We start from the raw sequence: 19,124 nt of genomic DNA, 5'->3' as shown, positions 1-19,124 counted from the left end.
ACATTGATCTATATATATATATATATATATATATATGTGTGTGTGTATATATATATATATATATATATATGTGTGTGTGTGTATATATATATATATATATATATATATATATATATATATATATATATATATATATGAATATGACATATACATACACACATGCTATTTTCTTATGTCTTTTTGTACATACTTACATTGGTTTGTTACCAAAAAGGGTTCTAGGACTAACCCACCTTTTTAACAAATGCATAAAAATGGAAAAATAAATGTATTTACCACATTTTGTTTGCTTTTGTAGGTGTGAACCTAGTGAAAGCCTATTAGAAGTTTACCAGTATGTTTACAGGATTTACAGTTCTCTTCTCAAACAAAAGGATATGGCTAAAAGGATGGCTGACGTTACACATTTTGTTCAACAAAGTCAGGTAATTTTATTGTGTTTCTTCACAATTGTGCATTTACAATAGAGAAAGATCCTGTTTTCCAAATCTGTTGCAGTAAATTGTGCTTCATTAGTGATTCTGCACAGTTTTTATTCAAGTCACATGCGGCTGAGTGACAAGATATGTTTTTTGTAACATGATGTGAATGCTTTATATAGTAATATATATCATGTGTCTTTGGATTGGGAGCTACAAGTTATATACTGGATGGACTATGCTAGATATACTAAAGAATATTTAAATAAGGTGTTAGAAAAAACAGAACAGAATTTATTTTGTGTTTTAAAACCAGGGTTTCTTATGAGTTAAATTTAGATATACCTTGGAGAGCTTTGTTGTGACTGGTTAATTTGAATGGTGTATATTAACTTTGTCATTTTGTAATGTATTTCCAAGAAGAATATTTGAACTTGAGTGGTAAGATTTAATAAAATTTTTAGTTGTTTTATTGTACCATATAACTTTTGGATGCTTTTATTATAGCTAATCACAAGAAACAGATTCCTAGCAGTGATACTTAGAGAAGCTGATAGTTGTGCATAAGAAAATCATTAGTTAGTGCACACACATCCCTTGTGTACCTCTTGCCTCCTTTGGAATGAGGTCATACATCACATGTGTGACACAAGAGGAAGTCACAAAGGCTTTGATTTGATGGCCAGATGTATGGCTATCCTTGACAAGGTATCCCTTCTAATAGTGATACTTCAACAGTGATCAGTCGAACATCTGCTATGGGCATTCTTACACAACTGTACTTTCTGGTATTTGTGGAGCAGTTGATCTTCTGGAGATGCCAGAGATCGGGGAGGGTTGGGTCCTTGATGGCACAGAAAGCCAGAAACAGATCTCTAAGTAAGACACTGTAAGAGCATATAAAGATAGGGATTCAAACCTCTCTCAGTAGTCTATGGTCTTTAAGCAGTAATTTTAATCATTAGGAACTTCTAGGGCCTTTCATGGTTTCTTATGCATCTGAACTGATACATGTTAAAGGAGTATTGTAGTCTAATTAGAGCTGCATACAGAAGAATGATAATTTCTGTTGATTAGGATAATATGCCATTAGATATTAGTTGTGCTAAACAGAAGGATTTTGTGACTACTGATCCAACATGTTGGACGAAGAAGACAACATTGTTGATCCAGCTGCGAAGATCTCTGCCTGACTTGTCAGTTTCGCATGGGGTGTTGGTTGTACTTAACAATGAGGGAGGATTTTGTTTTCCAAAAATGATAATGCTGCACTTCTTGAATTTAATTTAAATCATTCTCTCTAGGCCAGTAGTTAGTATGGTTCAGCTCCTGCTGTAATGAATTGGTATCGGAGGATTGTTGACAATAATGTGTGTGCCTGTGTGTGTACTTATGTCTGCATGTGGGTGTGTATTTAGGTGAATGTAAGAGTAAAAACATAACTCACTGACATGGCCAAAAGATGAATAGGCTCTACTTTCTTACTACCATCTCTCCTCCATGCTGCTCCAATCTTCACTAATCTTTAAGTTTCAAAACTATTCAAAGTTGAACAGTGTTGTAATAAAATAACCAACTTTTCTGTAAACTAAAACAGTGGCACACACCACTGCCTAGCACTTAGTGAATTCAGCTGGTTAGAATTACCACATCACCTAGGTCTTTCTCAGCTAAGTATAATACACAGACTTCTCTACAAGCCAGAAATTGCTCAGCCCTTAATAGATGAATACAACACTAATCCCCCAGTAGAATTTTGTACCCTAGTGAAAAATATAACCAAATCATCTAATAATATAGGTGACACTATTCAGACTGAGGACCCAACTCCACTACCATTGAAATCCATTCATACTGTAAACTCATTAAAATCCAATTAAAAGGTCATTTATCAAGTCAGTGGATCTGCTCCTCTATGTCTGCAGGGTGAATGTCCCTTGTAATCTTCATCTTGCCATATCATCAAACTGTTTCTCTTCACTCAGAATCCTATGCCTCACAATAAGTTTTCACCAGTACCTGAATAGATTTACTAGCATCTACTGGCCATGTATGTAGTTTTACAATACTGTTCCCCACCCCACCACTATACTTCTAATGTAATACTTATAATAGCCGTATATGATTGTCTATGAACCTGCTTAATGCCCTGCCGCTTGATTACAGTATTCACATATATCTGCCCTGCTGAGTTCATTCCCTCACTTCCATTTCTTTGAATTTCTAATCACTAATTCATTTAAGATTTTGTTAACCATATACTGTCATAGTGTACTCTTATGTAACTTTTCTCTGTTTCTTGTAGGGAGTATCTTGCTACAGATTACAGTACCCGAAACAAAATGAAGCATTTCAGTCAAGTAATACACTGTATTGTAGTAAATTCCTAACTCAGGAAAAATGATAGTATGGATGGCTAGCTCAGAAGTGGCTCGAAGCATGCTTACAAAATGTAGTAGCCATATGTGCTTGTGGTTACTAGGAGTAGAAATCTACACACCTGAAATATGCAGAGGTGAAGTAGCTGTCTTGACAAGTCCCAGGAACGAAATTTCTTTTTACATATGAGAATACCACCTAAACACTACTATTATGTAGGAATACCTTAATGTTCATCATATTGATCAATGCTGCAGTAGCCTTAGCTATATGGATTATATCCTGCTAAGGATGTAACAGCCAGCCAACCAGCTTCCAAAGCTTAAGGGCACGTACCATGTGCTCAAACCATTAGTCAGCTTCATCAGAGCTGAAAAAAAGAGTGGTTTGGGCACCAAGCCCTGCAGAGCTTTCTCGCTGTCTGAAAAAGTGCTCCTCTTGTGGGATTTCGAGGATTGACAGCCAGCTAACACTGTTCCATGGCTGGGCAGATAAGTTCCCTCTGGGGGGGAAAGCTTCCACTTTTTAAAATTTACAGAAACTGAACTTTTTCTTTGAAATATACATTTGCACGTTAGGAAAAAGTGATTTTGTAGCTTGTCCTCGACTTTTAGTAACTTTTATTCAGGAGAATTACTTTTCACTCTGGTGGTAAAAAGATGTCAAAAACTTATTAAAAAAAAAAAAAAAAAAGTTATGTTATTTTACTTTTGGGAGTGGATTCTTCCTTCATGAAAGTTATGTTATTTTACTTTTGGGAGTTGGGGTAAGTGTTTCAGATGCTTTTCACTGTATTTTCAGTTGGCAAAATTGATTTTGTTAGCACTTACCTGTTTTTCAGACTACTGTTGCCAGGCTTCCCAGAAGTTGGGCACCTTTTTTCAGCTTTACCATAGAATAACCTACCCGTTCCCCAGTTCTTCCTTTCTTCAGCTACAAAAAGAAAAAATAAACAGCATTTCCCACACAGCAGGCTACTAAACTGCTTCAACTGCAAGGTGGGCAACTCTGCTGCGGCCATTTCTGGTTCTTCAAACCAGTCATCTATTTCCTTGGCTACCTCCAGTGTAGTGTCTGCAGCCACCATGACCCAGGGGTTAGACACATCCTTTGCAGCTGTTGGAGTGCCCTTGGCAAGAAAGGGAGAACCACTCTTGTCAGTCCTGGAAGGAGGAGTAAAGAATTTCTCTCTGACTCGCCATATTGGGATGTCCATCCCTAAGGTGGTTTTTGCCTTGTCAAACGTAGGTCTGCTTTGTTAGAATTTCCTGTCAGAAAGAAGTAAACATTATACATATGTCTTTTCCTATCTGTTACTTTGGACAAGAGTGATTTATTGGGGCTTAGCTCAAGGTTTGCTCATACTTTTGACCCTTCCAGAACTGCTGTTTCTGGTAAAAGAAAAAAAATATTCATTTTATGTGGATTGGATCTTCAAGATTTTGAGCCATAAAGTGATTGTAAAGGGATAACTTCTGTTTTACCTCCTCAGATTTCTGACTTTGAGTAGTAAGTGACTTCTGACAGTCCCTTTGAAGAGCATTCATTTCTAAAACAATTTCCAGAATAAGTAATTTGTTTCATTGGTAAAATGATATTCCACTGTCACTTAAGAAATATGATTTATTGCAACTGGAATTTCCTGAACTGATGCCAGTTTTTCCTGTTCTTCCAGCACAGCAGAATCTATTTATTACAGCCTGTAACTTGTCTGGTAGCCAGCCTGCTGTTCCCAAGAAAGCAGGTAGATTGTATAAAGTTCCTCAGTCTTAGAAGTTTTTTTTATATTCTAACCCCAGATTTGACACAGCAATGATTTCTCTGGCAAATGCTAATCCTTTCTCTTCTGACAAGGATAAGAAAGCTTTTGATAGATTTGGGAAAAAAGTGAATTTTTCTCCAACACTGTCAAGCTTTTATGTTAAAGTTATGCTGGCCTTTTTGAGGACATGCAAAACATTGTGGTATATATTCCCTTATCTGAGGAAAAAAATGTTCGTTTCTGTGTCTCAAGTTGCCACCCACTGTTTGAAATGTTCATATGATTTGCTGATGCCATTTCCAGAGCTGCTGCCACTGGTACTGTTATGAGGAAGTTTGATTGGTTGCATACTCAAAACCTTCCTGGGAATGTTATGTATGAAATTTTGAATTTTCCTTAGACACAGAGGCAGGTTTTAGACCATCTGCTGCAGAGGTACTTAAAAAGTGTGATTAGAAGTAAGCTGATTGAGGGAATTTTTATAGATTTTTCAGCTTTCCTTTTCCAAACGTGTCAGAGTTTAATGCTACCTCTACAATTTTATTTTCAAAAGCAATGTTAGCAGGCACAGCACACTTTTTAAAAAGCAAGTGGCAAGCTGATTCAATGAATTTCACGAATTATTCAGCCTTCCCTTTCCAGATTTGTCAAGGAGTTTAATGCTACTACTTCCAAGATGGCAACACACTGAGTACCAGCTTAATTTAAGCTCTCCTAGTGTGAAAACAGAAACTCAGAAAAGAGAGCCAGTGAATTTATCTTATTGGGTAAATTTCAGTTACTGGCTTTTAAGTGCACTGCCTGGAGGCCAACAAAGACGAAATTTAGAGAACCTGAAAGAAAATCAACCAGAAAAGGTGAAGAGAAAACGCAGGCTGGGAAGAACCTGCAGCTGTACAGCAAAAAGCAGTTCAAGCTCCAGCTTTGATGCAAGCCATGACTTCTAGTAATCTAGAGGAAAAAATGTCATATGTGCTGACAGCTGATTAAAATAAATAAAACACTGAATGAGTACATCAATTCAAATAACCAAAGACTGAAACATTTGAAGAAGCTATAAACAGATACTCAGATAAGCTGATAAAACTGCAAAAATCCATCCACAGTCCTTTTTCACATTTTTTGTACATGGGGCTGGGGTGTCAGTTCAACAATGACAATCATCTAGAGCCAATGTTCATACTACTGGGTGGCCAGCCCCGCTGTGGCTAATCTTCCATATCACAAACGTACATGCAGACTCACACTTATGGCTAATTTAGAGTGTCCAGTCCACCTACTTGCATGTCTTTGGAATGTATGAGGAAACCAGAGGAAACCCAAGCAAACAACAGGGAAGGACATACAGACTCCACACAGAAGGCACCCCAGCTGAGAATCAAGCCAGAGAACCTCTTGCTGTGAAGCAACAATGCTATCCGATGCGTCAGTGTGACACCCATTAAAAGAATACATCCTTTGTGTGTTATAGGGATACTAAAGTAAACAGGTGCCCTTTTTTCTTTTTTTCTCTCTTTCTTCTTGTTTAACTTTAAGAAATGTAGGCACTGCAATGTAAAAAGAGAAGAAAGCCTAGAAGAAACATGCTTAAGATAATAGGCTGTAATCTTAAGTTGTTGAGGTGAGAGAGAGGTTGTAAAAGTATATAGCGAATGTTATAAGTAAAATTAATTTGCTTTTTCTTACTTTTGCATAGGGGAATGAGTGGATTAAGGCCACTGGCTTGATTTAACCAGTTTTAAGTGGAAGCAAGTAAATAAAAGAACATTGATTAGAAGAATTTTTAAATGAAGTTAATAATACAATGGAAATGCACAAGAATAGAAAATATAATATGCAAGTGTTAAAAAAAAAAGTAGAGATGAAATATTTTGTAACAGATATAGTAGTAGGTTTCGAGTACAAAGGAAAAGAGATAAAAAGTATAATAAAGAACATGGAGAGGTGGACAGTATGTTTATGGTATCTACATATAATATCTGTAGTAATGACATTAAGGAATGTATATTATATTTTTGGAGATTCTTGCAAAATTATGAAGAATTAAGTGAGATGACAAATAAAAAATTAATATTTAGTTATAGAAGGGGAAGAAATATGAGAGACATGGTAGTACATACTAAATTTGAATTACCCACTCAGGAGATAGAACAATAAGAAGTGTAGGTACTACACCGTGTGGGAAATGTAAAGTTTGTGCTCATGTGAAAAGTGTCTTTCCCTATATAAATGGAATAAGTTTTAAATCCACAGGTTCTTTCAGTTGTGTTACTAAACAAGTTATTTATATTATTAAATGTGGATGCACAAAATTCTACATAGGACAGATTAAAAGAATGCTTAAAGTGAGAATAATGGAGCACCTGAGAGACATTAAGAATAATAAGTTAGAGAGCCCTTTGGCTCAACATTTTGTGAGATTTCACAATTCTGATGTTACTAGTTTTAGGGTGTCTATATTAGAAGAGATTAATAGTAATGAAGCTAGTGAGGAAACAATAAAAAATCTACTTTTAAAAAAAGAATAAATTTTTATTTTAAAATATCAAACATTAATACCAAAGGGACTAAATGTTGACTGTTGTTGGAAGTGTGTAATATGAACATGTCTTTTTAAATGGTAATAGATTTTTTAATTGATTAATGAATTCTTAATTGTATAATGAATTAATGGGTGTGTATATAAATATGAATAGAGATGTACTGTTATTTACTCCTTGAAGGCTTTGGTGAGCCGAGGCGCTAAAGACTTTTCAGACAATAAATCGTTTTTTGGTGAACTGGCAGTTGTTGTATCCTGTATTCGGGCTGTGGTTCCAGGTCGAGCTGAATAGCTGGTGTTGTGATTTATATTTGGTTTCTGTTCCAATATTTCTATGGCCAGTGATCCAGGGGTGAATATACCTAGAATATTTAGGGAGGAAAATGCTACTACCTCCCAGCATTCCATAGAAGGCTTTCTTAACCGAAATATGGAACAAAATGTGAATAGAACAGAAGGAAATGTGGATGTTAATTCAGGAATCCCGGTTTGGGAACGTTTTTTTGCTGAAACCAGTAGCAAGAGAGACATTAACCCATTTGCTCATGTTGGTAAAAGATCCACGGAATATCCTGGTGAAGTTAAAGCATTGCTATCTAAGCTTAGAAATTTAATGGACAAAGAAATGCTTACGTACTACAATTATACTAGTCTACAAAGGTATGTTGACTTAAATATTGTGCCTCAAGGCTTACGAGCTATTAAATTCCCATTGGAACCTTTTGTTTCTACTTGTACAACAGATAAAGTGTTCATGAATAGATGGGAGAAAGCGGCACATCAGTGTTCTATAGAATGGCTGAAAATACTAATAGAGCGGGACATTCTGAAATTATCCAATATTAAAAAAGACATTAATTTGTTATGTATGAATTTGACAGCTGCACTGGACAAAACAAAGTTTGAATCTTGTCTTTTAGAGATTCAAGAAAAGGTTCACATTCTTGAAAATAAATGTATAGAACAGAAAATACACAAAATTACGAGGGATCTGAGAGACTTTGAGAATGGTACTGCCTTTTTTGGTGGAACCAATCAGAGACCACATTACAATCGCAATTTTTCAAATGTGAACGCTAATCAGCAAGGGAGAACTGATAGTTTTACCAGGAACACTGGTAAACAACAAAACAAAGCACCGAGATATAGTGAGAGAGAACATGATTTTCCACTTCTTTCACCACTGGCGGATGACTGCTTCCTTCCAGAATATTTTGGTGGATATAGGCAAACAGGGAGGCAACAGCAACAGAAAAGAACATTTGCAGAACAAGAGAACTACAGGGGAGGGCCAAGCCCTTGGCGTGAAAACAAAAGGACAAAATGGTATTAATCCCAATATCTGTGATAAAGTAGTGAATATATCAGGTTGCTTTATTAATGAAAAAGTATATACAGTGTTAAATCATGGTTTAAAATTTGTTCCAACAGTTCTTCCGAAAAAATACCAGTGCAAAATTGACATTTTTAAATTCATACGGAAATTACACATATGGTATTATTTTACGTATATTGCAAATAAGAATGTGGAATATAAACAGTCTGAAATAAATAGCTCAGATAGTAATATATTGGAATGTAGTCAGGATTCTATGGATGAGTCATTTACTTCTTGTTTAAGTGAATTAAATGCTTATTGTACAATAGATACTTCTAAAATAAGAATGGATAAGAAGTTTGTACCACCTTTTATTCATGAAGGTATTAAGAGTTTTTCTACCATGATAAACTTTGAAATTGAGGAAATTATTAACAAGGTCAAAACTTCTAATGTGAATTTTAATTTAACAAAAAATGAATGGGCTGAGTTAATGAAATTTTCTAAACAGAACGAATTGATAGTAAAGCCTTCAGATAAAGGCAATAAAATAGTTATTATGCATTACACACAATATTTAAAAATGTATATGAATTTGCTAACAGACACATCAGTTTATTGTGAAAGTTCATTAATAGAACTAGCAATGGCTAAAGAAAATTATTTAGAATTAATTTATAAAGGCCTGAGATTGGGTTATTGGAATGAAAATGATGTAGAATATAAGTTGAATATAACAGATTGTAGTCCTGCACAATTTTATTGTCTACCGAAACTACATAAAGACATGAATAACCCTCCGGGGAGACCGATAGTTTCGGCAAGAAATTATTTTCTACACAATCTAGGGCTTATTTTACATGAAGTATTGTTAAAGGAAGTTATTAAATTACCATCCTATATAAAAGATTCTTTTGATTTTCTAAACAAAATTAAAAATGTTGTGTGGTGTGAAGACATGTATTGGCTAACACTGGATGTTAGTAATTTATATACAAATATTAAGAACATACATGGTCTAGAGGCATTACTGAAATCAATGGGAGACTACCCACTAACACATTATGTGTTAGAGTTAGTAAAATTTTGTTTGCAAAATAATTATTTCAATTTCAACAATAGAACTTATCACCAAATACAGGGTACAGCCATGGGTGCAGCATTTGCACCCATGTATGCTAATATTTTTATGGGCCTGATGGAATTTGGGTGTATTTATACACATTATTTTGTGAAAAAATATGTTATACACTATTTTAGATTTATAGACGATTTGATTTTCTTGTGTAAAGGAGGTAAACATGAAATTGAAAATTTTATAGAAGATATACAAAAGAATAGGTTTGATATCCATTTTGATGAAATACAATGTGGAGACAATGTCTCCTTTTTAGATATAAATTTAAAGGGAATTGTAGGAGAGCATATAATCGCTAGCATACATAGAAAGTTTGATTCTATTAATCAATTTCTGATGGGCACTAGTTGCCACCCGAATCACATTATAGAAGCGATACCATATAGTGAATTCTTAAGGATCTCTAGAATATGTAATAGTGATGAAGAATTTTTAAATGAAGTTAATAATACAATGGAAATGTTCAAGAATAGAAAATATAATATGCAAGTGTTAAAAAAAAGTAGAGATGAAATATTTTGTAACAGATATAGTAGTAGGTTTCGAGTACAAAGGAAAAGAGATAAAAAGTATAATAAAGAACATGGAGAGGCGGACAGTATTTTTATGGTATCTACATATAATATCTGTAGTAATGACATTAAGGAATGTATATTATATTTTTGGAGATTCTTGCAAAATTATGAAGAATTAAGTGAGATTACAAATAAAAACTTAATATTTAGTTATAGAAGGGGAAGAAATATAAGAGACATGGTAGTACATACTAAATTTGAATTACCCACTCAGGAGATAGAACAATAAGAAGTGTAGGTACTACACCGTGTGGGAAATGTAAAGTTTGTGCTCATGTGAAAAGTGTCTTTCCCTATATAAATGGAATAAGTTTTAAATCCACAGGTTCTTTCAGTTGTGTTACTAACAAGTTATTTATATTATTAAATGTGGATGCACAAAATTCTACATAGGACAGACTAAAAGAATGCTTAAAGTGAGAATAATGGAGCACCTGAGAGACATTAAGAATAATAAGTTAGAGAGCCCTTTGGCTCAACATTTTGTGAGATTTCACAATTCTGATGTTACTAGTTTTAGGGTGTCTATATTAGAAGAGATTAATAGTAATGAAGCTAGTGAGGAAAAAATAAAAAATCTACTTTTAAAAAAAGAATTAATTTTTATTTTAAAATATCAAACATTAATACCAAAGGGACTAAATGTTGACTGTTGTTGGAAGTGTGTAATATGAACATGTCTTTTTAAATGGTAATAGATTTTTTAATTGATTAATGAATTCTTAATTGTATAATGAATTAATGGGTGTGTATATAAATATGAATAGAGATGTACTGTTATTTACTCCTTGAAGGCTTTGGTGAGCCGAGGCGCTATAGACTTTTCAGACAATAAATCGTTTTTTGGTGAACTGGCAGTTGTTGTATCCTGTAATCTTAAGTTGTTGAGGTGAGAGACAGGTTGTAAAAGTATATAGCGAATGTTATAAGTAAAATTAATTTGCTTTTTCTTACTTTTGCATAGGGGAATGAGTGGATTAAGGCCACTGGCTTGATTTAACAAGTTTTAAGTGGAAGCAAGTAAATAAAAGAACATTGATTATAATGAAAAGTTTTCCTTTAGCAAATGAATGTTCACAGTGCAACATAAGCTTGTAGCTGAAGACAACTGCGTATCTTGGTCTCATGTTTCTATGGAGACAGTTTGATAAGCGGGCATGAAAAGAGAATATTTTTTAATTTTAGTGGCTAAAAGATAATGTTTTCTAAATGTGTTTGACTGTTTTCTATATCTGTGAGAGTAATAAAGGTAAGACAAAAACAGACACCACTTATTCTAAGTAGAAGCAGAGGCTGTACCACTAATTTTAACATGGATAAACTGCATTATATGTCAGTTAAAGCCTGTAAGTACATTAGGAGGCCCTAACTTCATTATTTGAAGATGTACATAGTTTTGTGTGTTTGTATTACTCTAACAAGTTAATGGGGTTCTTCTGGAGGATGATTTTTATTTTTGTTTGAGGGATTTCATTAAAACAAAATGTCTCATAAGATGTGACATAGGTTCAAATAGATATGGCAAGAAACAACTGTATAAAAAATCAACCTGCCAAACATTAGTGTATGCATGTAACACAAAAGCCAAAATTAGACATTTAAAAAAGCTGTATTGCATAACAGGTGGCAGTAATAACTTCTTATCATAATGGCAACACCGTCAATATTATCTTTGAATATGAATGGTCTCATGTATATACAAAAAAAGAGTAGTGAACTACATATAGAAATGTAGAGTGCAAATAGCTAAGCTAGAGGAGACCTATTTGGAAAGACGTGAGCATGTGAATTTGATAAAGAATTTCAGGATGGATATTCAGTGCAATAACTGGGACATAGGAAAGGGGGAGTACTTGTAATTATTGCTAGAGGAGCTGCAATAGTTGTACAAGAGGGGAAAAATAATAATTAAGGGGATACTGGAAGGGAGGAGTATTATGCTGGCATGTATTTTATAGTCCACCTAAAACTGCTACAGTGGAGGTTAAAAACATTCTGGGAGAAATAATCAGCTTTCAGCAGGGAATATTACTTATAGGTGGAGACTGGAATTTGATTTGCAGCAGTGAGGATGCATCTGGGAGGCTTAGAAAGGAAAATATAACAAAAGAGTAAATTTTTTTAAGAAATTTATGAAAAATATTTGGTATAGAAGGTAAGAATTCAGTAGTAGGTTTGAGAATTTACACATTATTCCCCAAGGTACAAAAACTGTGCTACGCTAGACATATATTTCACAGGAACATGTGCATTTAATTGATAGTTTTGATATGCATCTAATAACTATTTCAGATCATGTGCCATTAATAGCTAAAATAAAAATACACAGTAATGAAATAAAATGAGACACAGGCACTTCCCCATGTATCTGTTAAACAGAGAGGAATTTAAGGGATAGACAGTAGAAATTATTCAGGATTTATTAGGGAAGATAGAAATTTCTTCAGAAAATATAACTGAGTGAGTGAGATAAAATGAAATTGGAGTTTATAAGTACGGTAGGAATAAAAGAAAAAGAGAGCTGGTTAACAAGTAACAGGAATTATTTAAAGGGACTGGCAAAGGTTTAAAGTATTGCAGAGTAGGGATACTCTTAACAGAAGAAAAAGAGGTGGAACTGCAGAGTGCTAAAGAGAAAATAAGGGACTACCTGGATAATATGCATGAGTTTAGGAAGATTGTTGTTAAGCAACTGTGTAGATGTATCAGAAATATTTTGGACATTTTATGAAAATCTGTATAAAGCAGACAAATGTGGAAAGTGCAAATGGTAATGTTTATGGAATAATTAAATATGCCAAGGTTAGAGGTAGAGGAGGCTCAATTATTAACAGTTAAACTAGGAGGAGATGAGAAAAAATGGTGATGAGTAACCAATCTACAGGAAACTCACCAGAAATAGATGGTATTCTTGTGGACGTTTGGAAGCTCGAAGGGAGGAAAGTGATAAAGATTTGAGGAGGAGAAGCACCAATGTCCTGGAAGAAAGTGTGGTGGTGGTTGTAATATCTAAAGATGGTAAAGATCCATCAATTCCAGCTTCATATAGGCCCATTTCAATTCTATACCTTGATTATAAAGTGTTTGCATCTATAATGGCTAAAATAATTTATTTATTTATTTACTGGGAAATTCCAGCTGGAAACAGGTCCTTTTTCAGCAGAGGCCTGGGGAGAAAAGCTCCACAGAATGACATGGTAGATGGTAAACAATAACAGTCAAGGTATGTATACAGTAGAGGTGATCATGACATGGAGAAATACAGGAGCAAATTAGGTGCAGTTGAGCAGAAGCTATAATTACAAACATTGAGAAATAAGAAGTAAAACACTGTGCTTCAAATTTTCTAAACAGTATCTAGATCTTCTTCTTCTTTCTGCTGCTCCCATTAGGGGTCACCACAGCAGATCAACTGTTTCCATTTCTTCCTGTCCTCTGCATCTTGCTTTATCACACCAACCACCTGCATGTCCTCTCTCACCACATCCATAAACCTTATCTTAGGCCTTCCTCTTTTCCTGTTACCTGGCAGCTTAATCCTTAGCATCTTTTTTCCAATATACTCTGCATCCCTCCTCAGCACATGTCCAAACCAACTTAATCTTGCCTCTCTGGCTTTGTCTCCAAACCTTCCAACCTGGGCTGACCCTCTAATATACTTATTCCTAATCCTGTCCATCCTCGTCACACCCAGTGCAAATCTTAGCATCTTCAACTCTGCCACGTCAAGCTCTGACTCCTGCCTTTTTGTCAATGCCACTGTCTCCAACCCATATAACATAGCTGGTCTCACTACCCTCTTGTAGACCTTCCCTTTCACTCTTACTGGTACTCGTCTGTCACAAATCACTCCTGACACTCTTCTCCACCCACTCCATCCTGCCTGTACTCTCTTCTTCACCTCTCTTTCACTCTCACCATTACTCTGAACTGTTGATCCCAAGTACTTAAACTCATTCACCTTCGCCACCTGCATCCTCACCATTCCTCTATCCTCCCTCTCATTCACACACATATATTCTGTCTTAGTCCTGCTGACCTTCATTCCTCTTCTCTCTAGAGCATATCTCCACCTCTCCAGGGTCTCCTCCACCTGTTCCCTGCTCTCACTACAGATCACAATGTCATCTGCAAACATCATAGTCCACGGGGACTCCTGTCTGATCTCGTCTGTCAACCTGTCCATCACCATTGCAAATAAGAAAGGGCTCAAAGCTGATCCTTGATGTAAACCCACCTCCACCTTAAACACATCCGTCACTCCCACCACAGACCTCACCGCTGTCACACTACCCTCGTACATATCCTGTACCACTCTTACATACTTCTCTGACACTCCCGACTTCCTCATACAATACCACAACTCCTGTCTAGGCACCCTGTCATATGCTTTCTCTAAATCCACAAAGACACAATGCAACTCTTCCTGACCTTCTCTGTACTTCTCCATCAACACTGTCAGAGCAAACATCGCATCTGTAGTGCTCTTTACTGGCATGAAACCATACTGCTGATCACTAATCATCACCTCCCTTCTTAACCTAGCTTCCACTACTCTTTCCCATAACTTCATGCTGTGACTGATCATTTTAATCCCTCTGTAGTTACTACAGCTCTGCACATCACCCTTATTCTTAAAAATTGGTACCAAAGCACTTTTTCTCCATTCCTCAGGCATCCTCTCACTTTCCAAGATTTCATTAAACAATCTAGTTAAAAACTTCACTGCCATTTCACCTAAACACCTCCATGCTTCCACAGGTATGTCGCCGGGACCAACAGCCTTTCCGTTCTTCATCCTCTTCATAGCTATCCTTGCTAATCCACTGCACTTCATGATTCACTATCCGCACATCATCCAACCTTCTCTCCCTCTCATTCTCTTCATTCATCAACCCCTCAAAGTACTCTTTCCATCTGCTCAACAAACTCTCCTTGCTTGTGAGTATGTTTCCCTCATTATCCTTTACCACCCTTACCTGCTGCACATCTTTACTAGCTTGGTCCCTCTGTCTAGCCAATCTGTACAGGTCCTTTTCTCCCTCCTTAGTGTCCAACCTTTTATACAACTCTTCATACGCCGTATCCTTAGCCTTCGCCACTAGATAACAATAATAGACTAAATGATAACTAAATCCTGGAAGGATTAACAAGCAGTGAGTAATCTTAAGTTCAGTTTTATAGTGATAGAGGGGATACTCTATCTAAATCTGGGAAAGGAGAGAAGGGTTGAAGGGGGGGGTTATTAGTCAGGGTTTGGTCAAGGACAAAGCCAGTGTGAATTTAGGTGATATTTAAGTGCAGTCTTAAAAAGACTGCAGGAAGGAAGGAAGGGTAGTTATGGTAGTGGGAAGGTTGTTCCAGAACTTGGATGTAGCGCAGGAAAATAGTGCTTCACCTGTCAAGTTTTTGGCTTTTGTGACCTGGAGTAGATTTTTGTTGCAGGAGCGTGGTGGTCTGGAAGAGTGGTAGGGTTGGAGAATTCTATGGAGCGATGGGATTCAGAGACGGTGGTTTACTAGTTTATGAGCAAAAGTGTGTTGAGTTTGGTGTAGGAGTTGTGGGAGTTCAAGCCAGTCATTGTCTCTAAGGGGAGACAGTGGTGGCTGCGATAGGAGGCACCAGTGACAAATTTTGTGATTTTATTGTAGCAGGCTTCAAGTTTGTGCAGGTCTGACTGTCTAAGATTTGTAAGTATGACTGATGTGTAGAGTAGGGTGCAGATTAGTTGGGAATTGGTGATTGATTCTTGCTGGTTTAATGAGGTATTGGTGGCTTCTATATAAGGCACCCAGTTTTTTCTGAACTTTTTTTTATTGTTAGTGATATGTGGATATCAGATTTGAGATTATTGTCTATCTGTATGCCCAAGTAGTTTTGTGTGGACTATTGGTGAAATGGAGGTATTATCCTTGGCTTTAATAGTGAAGTATGGGGTATTTTGGGGTTGATGTGGATGATTAGAAGATGAGGAGTTTGGTTTTATTTGGATTGAGGAGAAAACTGGGCATTAGATAGCCAGCTTTCAACTGAAGAGAAAGATTCCTGGGTGATCTGTTGGAGTTCTGTTAGAGTTGGGGCTGAGCAGATGAGGGTGGAATCATCTGCATACTGTATGAGGGAGGCATGTTTGGTGGCAGTGTGCAGATTGTTGATGAAAAGGGTGAAAAGTAGGGGGCCAAGATGGAGCCTTGGGGAACCCCAAGAGTACGTGGGAGGCGAGGGGATAGATTGTTGTCCCAGATGACTGATTGCTGGCGGTCTTGTAGATAGCTGTGGAACCAGTTTGTGGCTGGTGTGGAGAAAGAGAGTAGTAGATTGTGTGACACAATGTCAAAGGCTTTAGATAGATCTAGAAATACAGCAGAGGAGAGGAAGCTGTTGTTTTTGTGATGAAAGATAGTGTTGGTGAATGAGAGGAGAGCAGTTGTTGTGCTGTGTTGTGGTCTGAAACCATGCTGGGTACTGGAGAGGAAGTTATTGTTAAGGAGGAATTTGGAGACCTGTGAGTTGATTTTTCAAGTATCTTGGAGAGGAGGGGAGAGGATGGCAATGTGGTGGTAGTTGGAGAGGTCAGTGTAGGGGCCACCTTTGTGGAGGGGAATGATGTGTGATATTTTCCATAGCGTGGGTACATAGGATTCAGATATGGAGCAGTTGATTAATATGGAAATAGGATAAGCTAGGACATCAGCTGCTATCTTTAGGTATTCAACAGACATGTAGTCGGCTGCTAGTTTTGTGGGTTTTAGTTTTTTCAGAAGTCTTTTTATGTAGAAGGTGGGTACTGTGGAGAGAGAAGGTAGGGAGCGGTGGTTCTGGGTTGGGTGAGGGGGGAATTAGTGTAGGGAAGTGTTTTTTGTTAGGGATAGAACGGAGTCTGTGATGTTTATTGAAGGAATCAGCAATGCTACTGGAGGAGAGAGGGATGGTTGGTAGGGGGAGTGCTTACTTTTCCTGGGCAAAGTATACAGTTAATTGTGGACCAGAATTGCTTGGGATTGTTTTGGGAGGAGTTTAGGGACGTCTGATAGATAAGGGCTTTGTCTGCTTTTACTTGCTTTTTGATCTTGTTACGTAGTTCAAGGAAGAGTTGCCTATCTGAGGAGTTTTTTAGTTATGCGCCAGTGTTTCCATGTTTTATCCCTGGTTTTCATAAGGCCCCTGGTGTTTTTTTGTACCCAGAGGGGAGCTCTTAGTTCTGATTCTGGTGTTTCTCAGGGGGGCATGGGAGTTAAGGATGTCGAGGAAGGTACTGTTAAATGGACTGCTTCGACTAAGTTGAGGTACTTTAGAAGTGACCAGTTTACGTTCTGGAGGGAGGAGGTGAAGGAATTGGGGTTAAAATTAGCTTTGTTGTGAATAAGCCTGTGGGTAATGGGTTTGCAATCATTAATGTGATTTTTTAGTAGGAAGGTTGGGGAATGGTCACTGAGGGAGTCAGGTAAAAACAGCCTGCTAGGTAGGTGTGTGAGGGGCTTTGTTAACTAAGACCCAGTCAGGAATGGTGTGGTTATTGGGGATGTTCTTCGTGTTTCACTGTTACAGTCATCACACTTGGGTTATCCTGTCAGGGGTAGCCCTCAGTCGACCCAAATACCAGAGGCTTAGTATTTCTGCGTTGGTTGCTGTTGCTCCAGGACTGATGTCAGGTCATCAGTGGTATAAAATCAGCAGCCGACGCCATTACATCAGTCTTTCTTGCCGAGGAGTCCAAAACAGAAGCAGTTCACACGAGTGCTGGTCAGCCGCTACCTGAGTTTCGTTTCCGAATTGAAGTTGAAGTCTTGTAAAGCTAAGCACCCCATTGGGGATCCTTTTTTCATGCTCTAACTGATGTCAGAAAAAGTTAACAATTGTCTCGCCTGTGGAAAGCAAATACCACACCGAGACTTCCATTCTTACTGCATCACCTGTTTAGGCTCAGACCACGTCATACCTCACTTTCACTTTTGTGCTTTGTTCAGTGCCAGAACTGTACGTCATCAGGCCCTTTTTGTAGCTGAATATTTTCTCTCTCTGTCACCTTATTTCGATATGGCTTCGGTAAGCCATCCAACTACCGATCTTCCAAAAAAATGTACGGATAAAGACAGAGACAGACTGCACAGGTCCAAAACCGCCGCCGACGCTTCTGTTAAGCTAGTCGTCAGTTCGCCGGTCCTCAGTGAGGCACTTTCGCAGCCCCTGATGCCTGCTTCTGTGGATTCGCAGGCCTCTACTGAGACCCGTTCAGAGTCCGGTATGCTGCGAGACTCTTCTTTGACTAAGGATCCTGTGGATGTCTCTACCTTGAATGTGCCTGGAGCCGCTGAGCAGGCACCAGCTACTGAGGAAGTTCTTCGCACTACTGATACTTGTCGCAAACTGATGACTTCTTTCATGTCTTCAGTTCTTTCTAAAACTACAGAGGTTCTAAGGCCCAGGGTATGAACTACGCCTAAAAAAATGACGATCCAAGCTCAGGCACCTGCTTTCATGCCTCAATCTCAAATGCTTAAAATGGTGGAAGACCTTATCATGCTTATTCGGGGAAGCCAGCCTACCACCTTCCAAAAGAAAACAGACTTGTCCCTAGCAATTTTATCTGACCAGGAGTCTGATGACTCTGCAGTTTCTGAATATGAAGACATGCAACCCCTTTCTGCTTATGAGGATTCAGATGCAGAGGAATCCATTCCTTCTACCTCTCCTCCAGAGGATTTTTCATTTGGTGAAACCCCACATACTTTAAGGGAGCATTTCCAATGGGAATGTCAGGACTACCCTCAGTCCAAGAAAAGACTCAGGGAATTCTTAGATTTACCGCAGCACAGACCTTTAGCCATTCCTCCTGTCTTGGATGTTGTGGATGATGTCTTTATGGAATCCAGTTTGACTCCTGACACCCTTCTTCCAGATCCCAGGAAACCTGACCGGTATTACAGAGTCCCTGACTCTCTCAAATTCCTTTTCAAAAATCCTACTGCTGACCCAGAGGTCATCTCCCAA

At 37.4% G+C, this 19,124-nt stretch overlaps 1 protein-coding gene across 1 annotated transcript in view; it reads left to right on the top strand.

Moving 5' to 3' along the window:
* Window positions 1–19,124, top strand: part of LOC122815150 (probable E3 ubiquitin-protein ligase HERC1) — a 5,886,073-nt gene that overhangs the window by 2,204,171 nt on the left and 3,662,778 nt on the right. The window contains exon 21 of the mRNA XM_044087407.1: window positions 299–425. Coding sequence (XP_043943342.1) covers window positions 299–425 — 127 coding nt within the window. The remainder of the gene's footprint in view (window positions 1–298; window positions 426–19,124) is intronic.

The sequence above is a fragment of the Protopterus annectens genome, chromosome 1.part1 (assembly GCF_019279795.1).
Source record: "Protopterus annectens isolate FY-2018-M chromosome 1.part1, PAN1.0, whole genome shotgun sequence".
NCBI classification, from domain to species: Eukaryota; Metazoa; Chordata; order Ceratodontiformes; family Protopteridae; genus Protopterus; species Protopterus annectens.
The sequence above is the reverse complement of the archived record's forward strand: the minus strand, read 5'-3'. Positions and strand labels throughout refer to the sequence as shown.